Genomic DNA, 22,717 nt, shown 5'->3' with positions numbered 1-22,717 from the left:
TTTGAGTCAAATTACTTGTAACTAACCTGGTGTCCTAGTTGAGGGATAAAAGCGGTATGCCAGAGCGATGCGGCGCGATGCATCCATGTCAAATACATGTAGTTTATCTGTATGTATTATATGTATTCATGCACAGCGTCGCACCGCGCAGTAGCGTTCACTTGTGTCAATTGAGCTAGGTTTAGATAAGGCTAACTTAGGTTATAAACTTGGAACGTGGTTGTCCACTCGAATCGTAAATTTAACTTTGACAATTTGACTTCATCGACCTATTGTCAATCAGTGGTTTGACAACATACTTGTGTTGTCACTTATGTGGTTAGGTTCGCCAAAAATATTTGCTTATGCATAAACATTTACAATCACAGTATCTATTCGACGATTAATTTGACGTTATAGGAGTATTTGATCTTTTATAGTCGGAAAGACAAAACTATAAAACGACTCAATATGTTATGTTTTTATGAGTTTCTAATACGACTTTTTAATTTTTTTAGGTCAATGTAACTTATCGTCAAGTTAAATTTAATGTCTATTGTTTTATGTAGAAGTTAAATTCAATCTCTTCATGTATTTATGTCATTTTGACTGGCCCAATCGTTGTTCGACTAGAAGAGATCCCTTCATGGAATAAGTTTGCCTTTGCCAGTTTTTTTTCCTCTAGTGAAATAGTTAGCTATTAATTTTTTCTTATTGATTGCTGTATAATTTGATAATATTGCATTAGTATTTTATTCTTATACTTATAGTGTCAGAGATATAAATAGCAAGCAATGATCTATACACTAATTTACATTACAGGTAATTTTAGCATACTATGACTTAATCGAGTTAACTTTTAGGGGGTCAGTCGTTTTATTTATCGTGAAGTGATTACGTGAGAGGCAGGCGACCTCGACCCAGTAGTTGCGTCGAGCTTGTATTTTATCCTTATGCTTTAATTGTGAGACCTGAGCCAGTGCGTGAAAGCAAGTCTATCAACCTGAGACTGATACAGTATCACGTCTTTACCCACCGCGGGGTAAATAGAGACAAGAGCCGCTAAACTTGCAGACCACGTGAAGTAAATATGCGTATTATTGGGCGTATTGGTTGCAGAGAGTCGCTTATTGACATGTTGGTTGAGTATCACGTTTATTTTATTCCTTACGGGTTAGACAAAGCCATGAATTGCGAATCTAGAAGGCCATGTGTAGCTGTATGGTTATATCAGTAGTGGAATTGGTATTAAATAGTGATAGGTTGATAACCCATTGCTTGTGAGAGCAATCTTTAGCGTATAGTACTTGGTTGACTTTTACAATCTGCGCGTCAAGAGAAGTGGCTGGTAGATTCTGTCTTTTTTTTGCTCCCGGTTCATCATGGAAGCAAACATGAAACACAAGTAAAATAAATTGTTTTTAAAAGTCCTGAAATGAAAATGTCATCCATTTTCCCTTTCAATATATTTTTGTATAAAATGCTGCTCAAACCGTAAAATTGTACTTTAGGTAATATAATTATTTGCCGGAATTGTTGATAATCTTAACCATTATCCAATGCTATCTAAATAGATAATAGGATAAATGACAAATGTTTATTTTGGTCACTATTCGAAGGCCCTTATATTATTAGAAACACCAGTAGATTTTGCGTAACAAACATACACATACATCTTCACAAACTTTCGCATTTATAATATTAGTAGGATTTCTGATAAAATAAATATGAGTTGGAAAGAACACAAACAATATTTAAAAAAAAAACCTTTTATGGAATACGATTACAACATTGTATTATCTTCTTTAAAAAATACGCAATTAGAAACGAAATGTAGTGCGAACATAAAAGCTAACTACAGCGCAACGAAGTCTATCGAAATTGCAATTGTGTACAATTACAACCAAAACCAGTTACCTAGATGTCAATATAATGTTAGAGTGGGTGTAACACTTACCCGTACTAGCTGAGCGGTGGAAAGCTGCAACGCGCTGTGCGTGTATGACCCATTAAATTGACAGCAAATAGTAATTTTATATTTACCGCATCGCGTCGCGTGGTTTTGCCGCGTTTGTCGCCCAACTAGGACGGGTTAAGCTTGGTGTAACACTTGCCGATGAGATGTTATGAAACTATAGGCGTATGTCGAAGATCACCAGGTACAATTGAAATTTGACTGTTATTCAAATTTGTTTTATAACCATTTAGTTAGGTATTTATGCATTGTTTGATTGATGTGTTGTAAAATTGTAAATAATGTCTTAATATCTCTTGATATAATATCTATCAGATGTCATGGTCCCAAATTCAAAAGTAATGTTAATACAATACTGCTAATAAAGCTCATGGTTAGCCCCCTGAGCGTCCGACCAAATCATATCTGCCTAGTAATTTAAAGTCGTTTCGAAATATACTGTGATCTCTGTAATAATAACCAAATTAAGTTTAGTAGTAAACTAGAAAGAAGATCACAATGTAGCAATCGCATCAGATGCCATCATAAATGTGCAAAATAGTCGTTTACATCATAAAAAGCCGGTTACGGCCATGACGTGAAAAAGTGCCTGCGAAGGCCTAATTTCTGAATAAATCATTTGATTTTGATTTTGGTTAAATGCAACTCGGACTCACGCGTGAAGAGTTCCGTATCGTCTATGAAACGGCCATAAAAATAACGTTTTTATGGGAGGTTGATTTTTAATTGAATTTATTGTTATAACTGTAACGGAAATATACCATTTGTGCAAATTTTGATTGTCTAACTTAAACGGTCCAGCGAGGTCCATTCGTCCTTTTCTAAAGCGAGATGGTCTCATCGCAAAGTCGCCTGTTATATCACGGTTCATCATACAGCCTGCTTATAGAAGAACAGACAGACACACGAACGGACGGCGGCGGAGTCAGTAATAAGGTACCGTTTTACACTTCGTGTACGGAACCCAAATTAAAGAGGAGGTTTATTCAAAACAACTTCCCTAAATAGTACTGACACTCTCGTCAATTACAAATATCTCATTACAATATTATATAACAATAAATCCTTAGCCACGCATGATAAGCATTATGTGTATTTAGTTAGCTGACTGCGGACGGTTGCGTAATGTTTTCAACACACTAAACCAAACCTCGACCGGGCGTTCTTGCACAAAACGTTATGTTAAACGTGGTTCTACAATGTGCTTCTTGTTTTTCATACTACTAAGTGGGTAAAATAAAATCATCAAAACTGTTCGTCGGCTGAAAGACATTAGGTGACATAATTCGAATTCGAAATTCTCAATTGTTCATAGCACAGTCTAGGTTCGACAATGGACTGATATAATTAACGATCGATTTTTTTCTCATTATTCAAAATTCAATTTTTTTTATCTCATTATTAATAATATAATTTTATTGATTAAGGGTGAATCAGATTATTTGTTAATATCCATGTAAATCTATATTATTATTTAAAGAGGTAAGCGTTTGTGAGTTTGTATGTTTGAGGCGGATAATCTCCGAAACTACTAAACCGATTTCAAAAATTCTTTCACCATTAAAAAGGTACCTAAAGAACAGTGTCCAGCTGTTCTGTAAAAACACTGTCACTTGTCGGGTTAAGAAGGGTCGTGGGGTTTGTTCTGAAATGTTTAATCTCACAAATTTAATGTAATTTTATGTTATGACATGTATTATATATCCATAACACAAGTCTAGAGCTTACTTTGGGGCTAGCTCAATCTGTGTGATTTGTCCTAATACAATATACAGCACTTCTTAACTTTTTTCCATTTATGTGGAGTTGCCACATTATGCTATCGTTCCATTTATATCTATCCGTCTACCTCTTCCCGACACTTTTAACTTGCATGTACGACACTTATGTAAAACCATTTAAATAAGAAAAACATATTGTTCAAAAAAGGCAAGCAACAAACTATTAGTACAAAATCTCCACAACTATTGTGCAACATCCGTGGAGTCCTTGGCTATAGTTTAAAGTAGCTATAACAAACGCAAGCGTGTGTCAATGTTCAGATTTTTGATAGACAAGTGTGTCGCGAGTTATGACATAGTTTGCGATCTAAACATTAGTATTATCTAGTCGGGTTACTCAGATTCAGTGGCGTCACAGCCCCAAATGCAACCGGAAAGAAACGGAGATGAGAGAGTGGGGTTTTCAGTTTGTATAATATACTAGCTGCGCCCCAGATATTTGCTTCCGAAGGAATGGATGAAAGGAATAAATAGTACCCAATATACTTTTCTAGGTAATATTCTGCCCATGTACCAAAATTCATCCATTAATTTGAATTTGCGTGATGATGGAGTAATAAAAATTTTCACACATTGTACTTCCTACACACTTTCGCACTATTAATAGGAGCGTATTGTAAAAGCATAATCTCTGCTTGGCTTTTAAAATTATTATTTATTATTTTTTTAACACAATAAAATCGTAATATCATTCATAAATTTATTCATAAATTTCATAAATCTGAAACAAAAAAAAAACAACTTCATCAGTTGTTTTTTTTTTGTTGAACGCTAATTTGCTAAATACTTATGCTAATATAAATCATTTGAAGCGGTGGTGGTGTAATGGTTATAGTTTTCATCGACCACCACTTGCTTCCGGTGAAATAAAACATCATGAGGAAACCTGCACACTGGGTGATTCTTATTAACTTAACGTGTGAAATGGATAAGCCAATGGCAAACCACTCTCATTAATAATGCCAAGAAAGTTGTTGTGTGTGTTTCATTCCACGTAATAACTACGACCCTCAGCCATGGAATATGACTATGAAGACGAATATAAATCGGAAGTCACACTCGTACAGTCAACGGCACATCAACCTACCCAAATATATTGCAAACTCGTTGTTATTACCGCACCGTAGAGTTTCATGCAGGGTAACTTGATGTGCTGTTAACTGTACATATAATGTACTTTAGTGCTTTAGTGACCATGCCTATATTTGATCTTTCCATTTTATAATTGACTATTATATATACCTTGGTTGGGCTATAAGGTATTAATGTGCATTAAGACGTTAAAAGATTAAGTGCAAAAGTGAGAAAAAATAAGTACTTATTTTTCAAATATGATCTTAATTGAATCGAAATCAGTTAATTGAGTTCTCTTTCTTTACACTGAACTAAATGTTTGTCGTGTGGTTCCGCCTTAGAATAGGATCACCCCATATGTATCCGAGAATGCCGTACAAGGCTACTAAGAGACACACAGATTAGACAGCTGATAGATAACAATGATATTCCCATGGAGGGTTGACATGCAGGTTTATAAAATCACAGCCGAATCTGGTTAATTTAACGCTGATATAGGGTTTCGCGACATCGTAGCCCCGAATGACACACGGAAAATTTGAAAATATTAGGTTTTTTTTCGATCTTAATAGTTCGATCTTAATAGTTTTACTTTAACCTTGTACTACAAATATAATCACAATCACATGCAATCGATAAATAACAAACATTCGGTTGGATTTTACGTTGCCTAGAATTCTAAAGATTCGCAATATGCATATTATTATACTTGAATAGCCCATGTGTAATCGAAAAACTATTACATTGTAATACACAATCATAAAACATCTTTATTACATTGCCTCACAACCTCACAATGTTTAAAATTAAACATTGTTATTCTAAACTGCTTTTTGTAATTGAAATCGTTTTGACAAATTCATATTATTTACATTGTAGAAATTTTTGACCCTGGATAAAAAAATGGGTGTTATAAGTTCATCATAATTATCTGCGTGTTTTACTTTAGCATCATAACTCCCAAATAGCATCACAAAGAATTTAGTATAGTATATAGCTGCATCCCGGGGCTTCATTCCCATGGGAATTTCGATATAAAAAGTAAATATGTTATTTCAGGTTATATTCTACCCATGTACCAAATTTCTTAACAATCGGTCCAGTAGATTATGCGTGAAAGAGAATCAAACATACACAAGTACAGTCTTACAAACTTTCGCATTTATTTGTAGGATTATTTGGATTCATGTCTTGTCGATTTTAATGTTCGGCTCTATGGATAATTCAATTCAATAATATCAGCGTTTTCCATATTTCATCACCAAGTTTCTTCACAGTACTATAGGTATATTAAAGTCCTTATTTTATGTATGTCTCAATTTATGATTGACCCACGTGATCTTCGACGACCATCGTGAATCGGCCACAGGAGAACGCACGGCCTTCGCCGTCTCGCCGGGCATTCATTTAAATTAGATTTTACTATGTGAATAGTGTTAACTCTCGTTTTATTTGTATTATCTATAAATGTGACTATTGTAAAAGTGTAGTCGTTAGATGATGGTAATTGGGAGCATTCGCTCTTATTAATACCTAAGTATTTTTTATAACATTTTTTGTCACCAAGGATCACACTACAAAAAATATATTTTACACTCAAATTTTACTACAAACTGTTATCTATATAATTCCTGTTTCAAACTGGTTTGAAATTATTTGCAAGTAAATATATGTTCTATGTGGTCTAAATTCGCAATCTTAATTTATAACAAATATATCTCGGTAAAAACATATATGTATGTACAATAAATTGTTACGTTGGAAACTCATATAATTACTGAATTTGATTATGAACTTTTCTTTCAAATTTTAATTGGCTTCGGTTATTTTCGAAGAAGTACTTTGTTACTCTGATTGATCACCGAGTATATCTCATTTATAAAATTATTTGAGTTTGGTTAATTCGACTATTTTATATGAGAACACACGAAGATGTGGACGGGATAAGAATGAACGAAAATGTTGAAAAAAATTCTTTCAAGTAAGTTATGATGATGAAAAATTTCTTGTGTGTGTGTGTGTTTTGTAGCAATTCGAAAATTAATAATTTGACCGCACGTTTTATTGTTTGTTTCTTTATTGCACTGAAGATTACATATCAGTTAGATCGTTGTTTCTCACTCATGCATGCACTCGTTTCAACATTATTTCATAGTGAATTAGCGAGTAGAAAATATTAAGTAGTATGGCGATTAACAAATAGTACCAATATTTAATTATAATAGAGGAACATATTTGTATTCTGTGGTGCCAATTTCTAAATTTTTGTGCCAGCTACTATGTTATTAATGTCAGTTTTCAAATATTTATTTGATTGATATTAATCGATTTTTTTTTGTTTTTTTGATATTTTTAAACATTTATCTGTGTTTAATTAATATATAAATACAACATAAGTAATAATTTGATATAATTTATCACAACATAATTTTTATAATTTATCACAATACAAAAACAATTTTTTGATAATTATCAAATTTGAAATTGTAAAATTAAAACTTTTTCAAATCAAAACATTTTCAAATCAAATTTACATCTTCAAATAAAGTAATTTTTGGATACTGACTGAAACTGAACTACAATCGGTGTCGGGAGTGTACTATAAATTTTGGTGACGGTGGTGTGGGTGTGTGTAGTGTAGTGTAGTGATATGGGTGTGTGTGTGCAGGATGCTGAGGGGGACGAGCAGACCAGGGAGAAGAGGAAACTGGAGGGGGTCACTCAGGCCAAGTTGGGAATCAAGAACGCTGTCCTAGGCTTTGTCTTTGGTGTAAGTATTATATCTTATTTTCTCATTTAAAAGCTAGCTCTTGTTATTGTTATGACGGTTTTGAAAAATTCCCCATTCGATTTTTTAAATTTAAAATTCCGTAGCTAGAGTCAATAATGACCAAAATTTGAGATTCGAAATATATAAAAATTCTATTAACTTTATTTACCTATTTGTGCACGTTTAAATCTTGATATTTTAAAATGAGATTTGGAATTAACTATTACTATCATTACTGGCAGGATAATATGCTGTTTATGTTGATGCATATTATTCCAAAAATGTATATTAAATAAAGCTGGTATTTTGTAATGTAATCGGTAATGTTCATGTGATACGAAAATAGATAGGTGTATGGGTCTGTAATATTTTTTCAGAATCCGAAATTTCAATCGTATACACACATTGTAGTAATAAAAGATTTATGTAAATGATCTACCTATCTATCAAAACACTTGAGTCGAAAGATTAGAAGAACTTTTTCCATTCTGTTCTTTTCATTGAATTTAAAAACCATAATTTACCATCGAACACTTTTGTATTACCTTTATAAATTGAGAGACATTCATATACGTAGCATGTATGTCATGTTAGCATGTACCTATAACGAAAAAGAAACAATATTTTATTAACCTGTTAATAACTTATATAACCTTGAAAGTAATTACCTAATATAAGCATTTAACACAGTAATATATACACAACTTTTGCAAAACACACAAAGATAAAAATGGATTCTAATTTTGTCCTATCTTTTGCCAGAAAATCAACCAACTCATCGACGCAAAGACGAGATTCGTGGACACCCTGGACAAGAAGAATATTGAAATCAACAAGCAGTACGGAATCGAGCCCCCGCAAAACGGTCTATCGTCCATTGGTGGCGTGGTCACCCAGTTCCTCCAGCCGAAGCTACAGTTCATTGGCCCCAAAGTCCAGGCCGTGTCATCCTTATTTGGGGGGTCTTCAGGAAGCGGGAGCTCTGGCGGACAAGGTGGGGGTGGTTTGGGTTCACTCCTCTCGCTTGTGACGTCACTGTCAGGGTCGTTCTCAGGCGGCGGCAACGCCAACGCGGGCGCAACAGTCGAAACCATTGACTCTTCAGAGGAAGACGACTCGTCGTGATTCTCTTGACTATTTTAATCCGTTACGGCACTGTACCTGTGGAAACAGGCTGTAAATAGAGAGTGTTCTTTTTTTAAATTAGTTTTTGCATGCGACGACAGACTGACGTCATTCATTTCACAATACAGTCCAAAGAGAGTAGAAAACAGACTTTTTTTATGAAACACTATTTTATCCTTGGAATACCAAATCGCATGGTCGAGATTGATGGTAATGGATGGACCCAGTGGTGCTTGCCAAGTGAAAACTCTTTTTGGACGCACTGTATCTCAAGCCATATTTTCATGCGTTCATGCATTAATGATGTCACGTGCAAACACTAGTTGTATCTGACTAGCCATATCGAGAATTTGTAAATAAGAATTGGGATGCCAGTGATCTCGACATGGCTGTAGGTAATTTTTTTTTTTCAATTTTTGCTATTACTCATAATTAAAAAAAAAAGGTAAAAATTGTCGTTAATAATGTGCCGTAATGTATTAATTTCAACACTAAAACTCGGTTCATAATTCAAGTTCATTTTCGCGTTTAGCATTTTTAACAATAGATGTGCTAGAATGGCTGCTTTTCCTTTTTTAGCATTATCTTAGTGCGATTATTTAAACCAAAACCTACAAATTTCAACAAAATATACACTAGACACATTTTCTTAAATAAGATGTCACTTAAAAAAAATCACGCTGAAAACAACAATATCATGAAATTTTTAAAGTAAATATTGACGAATTACACAATGAAATTTATAGCTCACGAATTATGAACCAGACTTTAACATCTGCTGTAAATGGCGACTCACTCTTTGTATTTATATGTAAATAGTTTTAGGTGAACGATGGTGATATTAAATATTTTCTTCTAATAGTTGTTTATATGCACTGCACCTCACAGAGTCTGTGCATTGATCCGTCCGAAAAAAACGTTTACAAAGACTTTAATATACGTTTTAGTGACTAAATTATATATATATGTAAATTCTATTTCATTAGATACATTGAAAATATTTTATTTTAGATACAGTAAGTACACAAATTCTCATAAATTGTATATACGTCTAAGTTATATATAAATGTTATGTGTCTACAGTTGGTTTGTAGTTCATATGCAAATTTACATATGTTATTTTAAAATTTATCAGCAAAGCTAAGCAAAATCAAAATACAAAACCATCACAGACACATTTCTAGTCAGTTTTCTGATATTTACTAAGTAAATAGCTAAGTCAATCTTAAGTTAACGCGCACATTCGGACACGGATCAAGGCACAATCTCCCAGCAAAGACCCGTTAGTTGCGTGGATATTTTGCATAACTTCCGATGAAGTTTCTACTTAACGTGAACTTGGGATAAACACTCATTATATAACATAGGATAAAGTACCTATTACAAATATTTTACGATAAACTGATCTTTACATTACATATTTACAAAGTACAGTATTTATGGTAAAAATTACCAAATTATCCATCTTTAAGTACCTAATATGTACTATGTACATGTACCGTGAATATTTGCAAGAAAACAATTAAATCGAAAATGTCGAATTTTATAATGCGTTGTGTTTGAAACTTCGTTTTACATTTCATCGCTGTTCGTGTTGAATATTATTAATTTTGTCGATTGCGGTGATGCCTCAATTTATTTTCATTTTCTTCTCGTTTTTATCGCATAAGTAAACAGATACATATTTGAACGGTTTGAAGTTATTAAAGTAATAGGTTTCGTTAGTTGAAATATTATTAAAAGTCATTTTATCAACTAAATCTCTCTTTAATTTTAAAATAGGTTTATTTTATCTTTGTATATAGTTATGAAAGCACATATTTGTTAATTAAGTATCTATCTAAGATTGAGGAGGAGTCGGAGGAAACTGCTATCTAAAGAAAGTAAGTACCTACCATCACGTACAATGCAAATGCAAGCAATAGTAAAATATCGATAATCTATCGATACTATGTGTCCTTGAGAACTAATTACAATATCGATATTGTGACTAGTTTTTGGGGATAGAATCGATACTCGAACTAGCGATAATTTTGCAACACTACGCTTTGAAATCTCTAAATGATTGGTTTGAATTAAGTGAAATTCACCAGCTTCGTCTTTAAAAAGCTATTTTATTTTGAACCATTCCTTTGTAATTATAATGCTATTTAATTTGAACCAATCGCATGAGTGAACAGTTGTATGTACATAAATCAACACTGTAAATGCTCGCACGTCACATTCTTATAAGTACCCCACCATCCTAATTAATACATATTGCACTAACTATATTATTATGATTCTAGGTTTGCTATTAGACTGAAACTATGGTAGATTTTACCGTCGATAATCCATCACGAGTGATCCGTATAAAAATATATATAAAAAATAATTAAATTATAGGTTCATATATTAATAATGTATGAACCCATATTTTAATTAGAACATATTTATTTATGAAACATTTTCCGTCCAGAACGTTCAGTCTACTATCTCGTTTGGTCTGTTTTGAAAAACAAATATAGCCAAATTACATTAATGTTTTCCATAATGTAGGTACCCAATACTGTTTCTAAACATTATCATTGTAAATAATATATTTTATCCACAACGAAGTTATTGGGGTTCAACATTGGCCTGAATTGATTCGAGAAAAGGATGGTACGGACGGACGTGCCGCTTTTTTTGCTCGACTTGGTTTTTATTTTACTCTAATAAATAAGTTCCTGTAAAAGGAAAAAACTTTAAATGTACCAACATATTTTATGTATTACACGAAGAGCAACGACTTCGTACATATTTATTACACTTTCAACACTTAATAATTAAATAAATATCGTTCTATATGTTAATGAAACTAACTTTTGCCCGTGGCTTCGTACACAGATAGCATAATTTTCGGGCCGAACTCTGTAAACTTTTTCGTGCTCTCTTTATAAACTTCTCCGTACTTTTAACTAAGTATATAGCCTAAATTTAGTAAAGTTCGGTTAAGTAGATAGAACATGAAGAGGTCACCAAACAGGCCTGGCGCACTCTGGGCTTCGAAATTTTATGTGTGCGAAAATTATCAGATGAGCGAGAAAGATAACAAAAATAGAAACTCACTTGAAATTTTGTAATATTCGCTGGGACGATACTGTTCTACAATAGATAGAAAATGTTTTTTTTCATAATCAAATATAGAAAGTTACTAAGTAGAACCGGCAACCAAGCTTTTCATTTTATTGTATATAGATGTTGCCCGGGGCTTCGCTCCCGTGGGAATTTTGAAATAAAATATAGCCTATAACATTCTTGGAGAATGTACCTTTCAAATGGCGAAACAATTTTTGAGATCAGTTCGGTAGTTTCAGAGATTACCCGCCTCAATCATACAAACTCACAAACGCTTACATCTTTATAATAATAGTATAGATTTATTTAACAGTAGCGACCATCCGCGGTCCATGTAATATTTTTTGTTTCTTAGTGATTTCGAAAACTTATCATTTTTTTATATTTGGTTTAGGTCAAGAGCCTAAAGTATGAAACACATTCAATTATACGAGTAAATAGTATAGATTAGTAAGAGCTGCAGTTACACAACCAGCATTCGACATTCAGGAATAGCAGTAAATCCGCCAATAATGGCGGAATACCAAACCGTTTCCTTACTTTAGAGGTAATGCCAGTAAGTACTGAGAAATGAGCGGCTTAATCATGGATTTTGCAACCATTTCAATGTTTAGCTTAACGATAAATAAATAAGTGGTACTTCATTTATTTTTCTTCATTTATATATCATAGCTGTCTATACTTATCATCCCTTAGTCGCGTCGTACGACGTCCGTAAGAAAATATGGAATGGACTATTTTAGATCGAGCAAAATCTACACGCTCCATAAATTAGCACAAAACATGAAAGTTACATTTTTATTCAACATGTGAACACTCTTTTAATTAATCGATTAAATTAATTCTAGTCTCTTAAGTCAATTCATGTTAATTTTAAATGATCAAACTAAATTATTATTATTAGCAATCAACATGAAGTTGGTTGCTCTCTATCCGCAGGTTTTTTTGAATGGCCATAAAATTAAAATCAAAATATTGCACGCATTGATTTTGAATACGAAATCTTAATTTTATTTTGGTCCATATCTCTATATCATAGATAAATCATAGGTGATCGCGCGCCGCGCGTGGACATTCTAATGGTCTAATTCTATGGTCATAGGATATTGAAAACGGTGGAGTTGGCCCTTAATCGAAAGGTTCTAAGTTTGAATCTCACTCGTGCCAAATATATGTATATATGTTACGGCTAAACCCCGAAGTGCAGTTAGACCTAGATTCAGCCGGCTAGACCTAAATGCAACCGGTCTCAAGGTGCCTGTAGGCGATTTAAATAAAATCTGACACAAATGAAAAAAAAAACACTTGATAAGAAACAAAAATAGGATACTTAATACGAAAGTACCTACCTGTATGATCTACCTACATGACGGGCATAGAAAATTCCAGATTGAACCCGTAAAACATAAAATATTGTATAATGTTTAGAGTTTTGTAATGTAACTTATGCTAATGTTATTACTCTATCATCCTTGATACACTTTCGCAAGATTTACAGACATAAAATGACAAACTTTTATATTCGTCATGTCATCCATAAGATCTACTGATGAACTACATGGATATATAACAAATAACATATCATATTTCATGCAAAATTATAGCGAATTGACGTACATTGCTTAATTTTAAGGTGAGATTTATATCAACGCTAGGAAAGACCAGCAATGAACTGATCTTAACTGATACTGTAGATGCAGTGACAGTGAGTAGACATGGAACAACATCTACAATATCAGTCCGAAGCTGATATTATGGTCAGACTGTGATTCAAATGTTAAACATTTTTGTGCACATTAATGAAAACAATCAAGAAATGATAAAGTATAAAACGTACAAAAAAAAAGTTTACACGTCTTTGAAATATTTTAAAATAAACGCAACAAAATTTAATAAGCACATAAAAATAAACTGTGTTAGTTATTTGGTGGGTTAGATTTATCTGCTTAGTCTACCTACACTTTAGCGGACACTCTTCGACACTTGAGACACACAAGTTTTATTTTTATAACTACTAGGTACAGCATTTTAGCGTCTACCAAAATTATACATTACTTTCAGTACCGAACTTAGATATATATGCATTGGCAAAGTACGACATTATTTGTCCAATATATACCCGTCACTACATATAATCATGGATAATACACACTTGGATTCAAAACAGAATGCACATAAATTATTCGCACGCATAGTATGCAGGGTTTTCTGGATTTTCCCACCAGACTGCGCTAGTGGAACGACATGCGACAGGGCGGTTAGCATGAGTTTTTTGAGATACAGCCATGCCGCGCATTGCTCAGTTCAGTCGTCGACGCGTCGACTTCCGTTAACAGGCAACGAAGAACAACGTAGAAATATAAAACATGCATTTAGTAAGTATTTCGTACAACGAAGCACTTACTAATTCCATGATATAAAATTGCGACGTACGTCAACGCACGTCAGTGTCAAATCCTATAGAAAACACGATTGAGCTCATAATCGACAACGTCAACATTTATTTGGAAAATAAAAGCCAAGCGCATCTATAGTATGTACGTAAAAGGAATTATTAATTTTCCATATGAATTTTGAAGTTTTTGATACGATTATGTTCTCGAAAAATATGATGACTTGACAGCTTGACAGACCTTAGGTTTTGGTGGTACGGTGTTCAGAAAAAAATATTCCCAGCACATGTAGTTACGTAAAACATGAGGTATGCTAAATTTGGCAATTTATTAGCTAGCGCATATTATAATATATAGTATCCTTAGAATGCCAATAGCGTGTAGTTAGTTTTCTTCTAGGATTTTCATCCCTTAATTTCATCACTTGACTTGTCTACTACCAGACGACTGACTTTTGACCATAATAACAAATGTCACGACGAATTTGAGAACCTCTTTTTTAGTTGGTTAAAATTGCCAAAAAATTTGTGAAGTTGAAATAAAACAATGTTACGAAATGAAGTGGTATTATTATTTTCATCCAATGTCCTTGCGACACTCAATTTTAATTCGGTAGGGATATTAAATTGTATTTATTGAGGTTCCTATATACGACGACCTCGGTGGCGCAGTGGTAAAGTGCTTGCCCCTGAACCGAGAGGTTCCGGGTTTGATCCCCGGTCGGGTCATGATGGAAAATGATCTTTTTCTGATAGGCCCGTGTCTTGTATGTTTATCTATATATGTATTTTTTATAAAATATAAGTAGTATCGTTGAGTTAGTATCCCATAACACAAGTCTCGAACTTACTTTGGGGCTAGCTCAATATGTGTGATTTGTCCTAATATATATTTATATTTATAAACCAAATAACACGTTTCCTTGTGAACAAAATAAAACTAAATTAAAGTCATAATTTCTTCGGTTCGGAATTTTTTATGCAACCATCACCAAACGCACAACATGCCAATTATTTGAACACGAACTTCAACCCAGGCTATGTAAGGTATTTTAAATTCAAATCATTTATTTCCTGAAGGTTTTTTGGGTTGTACCACACAGTTGTCTTTTCTTTCAAACAACATATTGAGTTGAATGGTACCTAATCAATTTGGCGATGATAATATTTGCCATAAACTTGCTAGGTACTAAGGTACCAATCAGATCCAATGTTTTTATTCGTGTATTTTAGAATACTCCCTTCCCTTCGAACCATTGACGATTTCTAGTTTTAGAACTGACATTTGTTTGCGTTTAGTAAATAAGGAATCTTTGGTATACCTAGAAAATAAGGTTCCTATGATACTTACATATAAATTGGCGGTAAGTGTAGTTACCTACTAAAATATTGTGAATAAAATTTTAGATTTTTCATGATATTTTTAAAGTATATTCAATGTTTTATTAATTACAGGAGGTCGGTATAATATTTCAAGTTGTGGTTGGTTTATCAAAAGTAAAGCGTTTTAAATAATAAACACATGCAACGCTCAATTCGGGTTAATGTAATTTTTTTCCCAACGAATGTAAAACATTTACATGTAAGCATGTAATAAATTAACTAATTGATATTATATATATACTTACTAACAATTAACAATAAGAATTCACTCGTTGTTTTTAATGATAATGTCGTATGGAAACTGAAGCATCGGCTCATAACCATGAAACTGTAGGTATTTAATATTGGAACTCGCGCGCCAAAGACTTTTTGATGTAAGGTAGGTACGTGTATTGCTATCTCTTTTATCGGTGGCCCGACCTCTCTTTCTTATGTTGCGTATTGTATATAGGTATAACGTGTGGTCACCTTATAGTTATACCTTTCACCGCGCAAGAAAGAGAGGTCGAGCCTATAAATGGCTTACCAATACATGTAGGTACTTATTTTAGATGAAAAATACAAGAGTAAATAATATTTTTTTAACCTGTGTGTAACACCTTAGACCTCATAGATCTTCGCTTTCCATCAGACTAGATTAAAGTCAAACGCACTCAAAATTTTAATATAAAAAAGTAAGTGTTATTTCCTGTGGGCTCCAATATTACCTATAACTTCATGCTTGTAACCATCCATTGCCATGGTGCACAACACAATATCAATTTGTCAAATCACCAAATACTAGTGCTGCACTCTGGCGGAATAACAGCGCAACTCGTCTCATTCGTCAAGTCCAACCCACAGAGTGGCACTACATCGCGCCGCCAAGCTCGGGACGCGAACTCCGAAACCCCGACGAAGTTATCGTTGATTGGTCCGACGGCCACGGACACGGACCGTCCGACCAGACAGGCGGACGACATCCCAGTGTTCGACAGGAACAAAGTCAGCCTGGACTTCCCCGGGAATTTGTTTGGGCCGTCCGTGTCCCTACTCATCAAGACTACTAAGATCATTGGCGATGTTATACAGGTAAATATCCTTATATATTATAAAACAAAATAATTTGCCGCGTCTATCTGCCTGTTCGCGATTAACTCAAAAAGTACTGCACGGATTTTCATGGGGTTTTCACCAATAGATAGTGTGATTCCTGAGGAAGGTTCAGGTGTATTATTCAGTATGTTTTTATCCGAGCGAAGCCGGGAGGGGCCGCTAGTTATTATATAAAAATATTTTTTGTACTGTTGACAACCACTGTTGGACGTGGGTTGAACACTCATTCTTTCCCGTTTGGCAGTCTATACTGCCGTGGTATAACTAAAATGCCGTTATCTGACATCAGGGCGATTTTTAATTTTGGTTTGCTAGAAAATGAGAAAAAAAAACTCTTTCGATCTGTATTTGCGATTTTTCGATAGCTTGATTAGTTTTGGAAATAACAATTGTAATATTGCCGTTATGTACACATATTTTGCTTGTCAAATAGGCTAAAATGCCTTTAAGTAACTTTGCGAGTCTATACAGCCGCTAAGGTTGGATAACTCATACCTTTGTTAAAAAAAATATCATAAGGTTGCTTGTCAGTATTGCCGTTAACTGCATTTTTTGCACTATAAAGGGGTAAAAATACTTTAACTGTGTTATTGTTATTTTATTTCTAATAGAGCAGTATTATATTGTTAAGTTAAAACGTCGTTAATTGAAAAAGCTAGACTTAAATGTGATTAACGTCGTATAACGGCTTTATAGCTTACTACTAATGTTTTGACTTTTCGTATGTTACAAGCCAATAGCGGCTTCTCGAAAATATTCAAACAACGTGTTGTCCGCCACTGTTAGACTGCAGTGTCGTTATCTCACAGTGATACACTAAAATGTCGTTAACGTCTCTCGCGCGCGGTACCATCGGAGAGGTCGGAGGTCGAATTAGTGAGTCGCAAGCGCTTGCTCCGGGTCTGTTCCCGCCAATTTCGCAACGATGACGCTTTAGGTGAGTAGTTTTTTAGCTAGGTGTTTAATAATATTATATATTCATAAAATACCTGCCATGCATGTACTTTTAATTCAAATAGTTTAATTCATATCGTTCTATTATGATGTTACGGAGAGGCTATGATGGAAAAAACTAAAAAATACTCTCGAGGTCTACATGTGACATAGGACAACTAGTAAAAAATATTATTTTTGTGTTTTATAATACACATACATATATACACATATTTATTTACATATATACATAGTATTTATTTTATTGTTACAGAATTTCGTCTGTTTCCATGAGAAGTAAATGTATTTTAGAGATGGCAAAGAAAAAAATTGAGATTACTTATAATGAGCTTTCATCACTTCAAAACTTACCCCATATTCTCAGTCCTTAACTCATTCCTCCACTCCATTTTGCAATAACATACCTCAAACTAACATCCAATCAAATCGCCATGAAATTTGCTAACCACGCCCATTTAAGGTACAATAACGAACTGTCAGCTCGAGGAATAACAAAGATATTTGATCTGACGACCAAAAATAGAAACTTTCTGAAGTTATTTTGAAGATTTTTGAAGATTCAACAGCAGCGACGCCCTCTCGGGCTGGATAAGTTTGCTTCCTTCAGTTCACATGGAATCTAAAAATTATATAGAAAATTAAAAATGGCATTTGTAGCTATTCGGTTTCGGGAATTAAGCAGTTTTGAAGATTGCACAATAAACTTATCCTGTCAAATGACAATAACATTAGTTTGCTATAATCTGGGAGCTTGTGACCTTGTGTGATTAGTGTTAGCGACATGTAGGCTGCCGTAAAGCGTTCCTCTTGTAGTCAAATACGATTAAAATATTGTATTCTTGATAGATGTTCGATCGATAGTCACCGCGGAATATCTTTTTGATGTAAACTTGTTAATAGAAGATGTGACTGATGACGCTAAAAAAGGGTCTAGTGTATAAGTATATTTTAGCATCGCATAATGTTTGGCATGTTGATCTTAAGGAACTTATATACGTAGTGTATATATCGCATAATATGACTGTCAACATTTTGGGACTGATGGCGGTCAAATGGTACTTTTTACAATCAAACGCATATTTTGATGTCAGTATGTAATATCATTCTTAAGTTTCAATATGGCCATCCGTTATAATTAATATTTTTTTTAAATAAAAATCTAAAGTTAGCTTTCGTCAGTCCAGAGTGATGTTCGATCAAGGGCCGGACTATGAGGAAGATTCACGGGGCGTTGCGCGTCGCGTCGAGCGTGTCCGAACAACGCATTAGTCCGACCAATCAACGCTTTAGACCCGCCCAATGAGTGAGGTTATGTCAAACTCAAGTCGAGTAAGAATTAGTAAGCCAAATTATCAAATGATCTCACGAAGAACTTTAATATTAACCAACAACATAGAGTCTCACCGATACCTGCAGCTGTAAAAAGACTACACCCGACTACAAGGCCTCCGCAAGCGTAAAAATACTGTTGATGGCAATTATTGTTCCGAAGTACCTACCTGAGATTTCTACATGATAATAAAAAATATGGTTGTTGTATGGTTTTAGTAATTGGTACTTAGCATGTTTCTGTTTAGCCGCATTGTCCGCTGCTGACCCCGCCTCACGAACCAAATCTCTGATATGAGAAGCGGCAAACGTACTTACACACGTTGCGTCCCAAGGCAAACATCGTTCCTTTTGCCAGAGAACCAAAATCAAGCCATCGGGACGCTTGCCATCCGTGCGACTTAGTCCAGGTGGTTCCAGAACGCAAGGAATATTTGCACTTACCATAACTCTGCGAATTATATCATTAAGCGCATGATGTCTGGGAAATCTACCAGCACTGATGAATGATTGATTTTGGAAATGATTCCTTCCTCAAAAAAAAAAAAATACGGATTGTAATGACCGCACAGCCGCAGCGGTCGAAACGCTCTGCGAACCACCCCCAAACGAAATAAATATTAGACACCCCTTTACAACAGCGGAATTTGGAATGATAAAACAATTGTTTTCAAACCTGTATTTTGATAACTTTAAATTCAATTTGATCAATACTATCTTCCAATATTTTTTATACTGTGGCACTTAAATGCCGTTAAATTAGAAGGTAATTAGTTTAACTGCGTTTAAGCGTAATATTGAACCGAATTTAATCTTCAAATTAAAATATATTCATAGTTTAGCAGACTTGAAAGCAGTTAAATGCCGTTAATCACACAAAAGCCTAACATGAATTAGTATCACAAGTATAGTTTTATGTAACTAAAACAACGTTATGGGATATAACGACATTTAAGTTACCATGAAGTCATGAGTTTTTTAGCATTTTAATAAATATATTTTTTAAATGAAATAGTAACGCTAAAAAGCCGTTACTCTTTACGAAGCGGCATTTTAGTCGATGACTCATAAGATTTTGGTATCATAGATAATATACTAAAACGCAAAAAACGTTTTATTGTTATAAAAAAAAATGTGTTTCTAAAATAATAGGTTAGTCATTAGATAGTAATTTACTTGATCTATGTTTTGGTACCTTCAAGTTTTAAATAAGTGTTGTCATTTATGAATGACATCGATTTAAATTTTTACCGCGCTTTTCGACGTTTTACTCGAAACAAGGCTTTGGCAAATAACGGCGTTTTAGTTATACCAGGGCAGTATAGAGGTTTATTAGGCCTATATACAGAGCTATATATTTGTGTACCTAGCTTACCTGTGTAATTTGCTGGCAACACATAGTAGTTAATTTTTAAATATTTTATAAGGTACTCTGAATTTTCGGCTCCGAAAAGTCTGTCGTGTGTATCCCAAAAAGTATAAAAATAAAATACATTATTATTCAGCAATCGTCTTTGGAGTTATTAAACAGTACCTACATGTAAGATCCTAACATTTGGTCCCTCGAGCCGGATACGAACCAGCGACCTATGGATTATATAATATTTACTTCTCACGTTCCTGAAAATAATATACGAAATAAATTGAATTTTTTTCATAACGTATCCCTTTTGACAACTTGAATAAAATCTGACACAAGTATTTTGCCGGCTACATATTATCGCCGAACTAGGACAAATGCCGACGCGAATCTATGTATATTGTATGAGAGCTTCATTTACCGTAATTAAAAACCGCAAAGTTCAACCGCGATAATATATAGCATGGCATCTGAAAAGATATATCAAAATAATGTACCTATTAAAAGCCTAGAATGGGTCAGAATGCTAATCGTAAAGCGCCTGATGGAAAATGAATTCATACAATATAGGTCTTTGTTCGATGTACTTTTATGTTTAATTGCTGTGATGTTTCTTAAGGCGCTTACTCGTTTGACTGTATCGTCTTGCCAAAATTAAACGAAATCGAAAAGTACCTACTTGTTATCCCGTGTAATACCTTATCTACAGCTCTGAAGATTCATACCTTACATCGTCATTTACGACGTCCGTATCCTTACATATTACATAACAAGAAGTTCCCATGTCGTGTCCGTCTGTACCTATGTATGAATGCAATAAACGTTTGAATGTTTCAGAACTCCGCAGTCCGCTACCAGTCGTTCCTGAGGCTGTTCCAGCCGCTGTTCCGAGGCCCCTTCGAGATCAAGGGTCTGGATCCGCCCACCACAACCACAACCAAGGCACCGAAAACATCAGATAACGAAGTGCGACGTCGATAAATAGTTTTAAAACAGCCTGTTTCAATTTCAATGTAGCAATTAGAGAATAGCTATGACTGCAATTTTTCAATATGTACCTACCTTGTCAGTCCTTACAAAAGTTTACAGAAAACTATACTGAGGCCCGATTCTAACGCAATCTAAGTTCAATGTTTTTTTTTCCAAATTAAAAACAATAAAATAAATACAGGTTTTAAACAAATCCACAATGGAAGAAGTACGAAAAATGATACGTTGTTGGATTGGGAACTGGGAACGCAGAAACTGTGTCTTTAGAAATTTGATGAAATTAACTTTAGTTGCATGATTCAATTGTTTAATGCTTTATATTTTTACTCGATACGGTAATTTTGATTGTTGCATTGTTAATAAATCCTTACTGTTTCTATGGTTGGATGAAATAGGCTATAATAACATTTAAAGAAAAAATATAATCCCCCACCTTATTTACCTATACTCAATTTTTAAAGCATATACTCGTATATTCTCTTTGAATAGACAAATTTGCAGTCAACATGTATCAATAAATTCAACAGGTGTAGTAAATAAGAGCAATAAAAAAATTACAGTTACAATCTTATTAATATATTGCGTAGTAAATTTTGATTGGTAAGAAATAAAAATATCTATTCTTCGATAAATTTTGTATACATGAAGCAATTTATTATAATAAAGTAATATAACAGCAAAGTGCCAAAAAAATCATTTAGGTTGGTTTTAACATTTAGTATCGTTACATTTAACATTTAGGATCTTTTTAAAATTTGGGATATAAAAAGATGTTAAAATTTTTTCACGACCACGAAATTGTTATGGCGCACTTTTTTCACACACGTTAATGGTATAAAAGAGGCTCTAGAGGCTCCATCTTAGGGGTTAATAAGTGATTAAATAAATATGGAAATGGGTTTAAATATCCTATTTTAAGTCATTAATAGTGTAATAATGAAATGGTAGTTACCAGATGACCAAATTAGTAGGTATGTGACTAGATGTGTCAATAAATATACTTAATTATTTTATTGTAATTAATATTTTGAGTCAAGGAACATTTTTCAAATGGTAGAGGCTGAATAAAACTTTGTTATTTAATTAGAAATTGGTAATTTTATTTATTAATTCCTTAGACAAAGTCAAATGTTCCAGGAATAAAAATGAACATCTACATGCTGGTAAGCATCTATAAAGGCATGAAACAGACCCGTGTTCAAATTCCACGAGACCAATATTTTTTAGGATAAAAGATACCTTCACATTTATTTTACTTATATTAATAAATATAAATATCACGAAGCCTTTAAATTTCTCAGTTTGCGAGTTCAGAGGGCAAAGTGTCGGTTTTCAAGTTTTTAAGCTCTAAGTTATAAAGGTAATTTATTATTATTATTTTACGTTTGAAAATGTCTGAGCAATTCCCGTC

The 22,717-nt window shown here is 33.8% G+C and overlaps 1 protein-coding gene across 2 annotated transcripts in view; it reads left to right on the top strand.

The window, feature by feature from the left end:
- The window catches only part of LOC128678245 (uncharacterized protein), a 31,642-nt gene extending 9,246 nt beyond the window's left edge, over positions 1–22,396 (top strand). The window contains exons 2-5 of one of the 2 annotated variants that reach the window (XM_053759662.2): positions 7,478–7,579; positions 8,342–8,573; positions 16,422–16,649; positions 21,154–22,396. In XM_053759662.2, the coding sequence (XP_053615637.1) occupies positions 7,478–7,579; positions 8,342–8,573; positions 16,422–16,627 (540 nt within the window). In that variant the 3' untranslated portion in view covers positions 16,628–16,649; positions 21,154–22,396. Of the gene's footprint in view, positions 1–7,477; positions 7,580–8,341; positions 8,910–16,421; positions 16,650–21,153 lie in introns of those variants that run through there. The other variant, XM_053759663.2, reaches the window with a different exon arrangement.
- The last annotated feature ends 321 nt before the right edge of the window (positions 22,397–22,717 follow it).

Source organism: Plodia interpunctella, chromosome 19, assembly GCF_027563975.2.
Source record: "Plodia interpunctella isolate USDA-ARS_2022_Savannah chromosome 19, ilPloInte3.2, whole genome shotgun sequence".
Taxonomy (NCBI): Eukaryota; Metazoa; Arthropoda; class Insecta; order Lepidoptera; family Pyralidae; genus Plodia; species Plodia interpunctella.
This window is presented reverse-complemented; position numbering and strand designations above follow the sequence as displayed.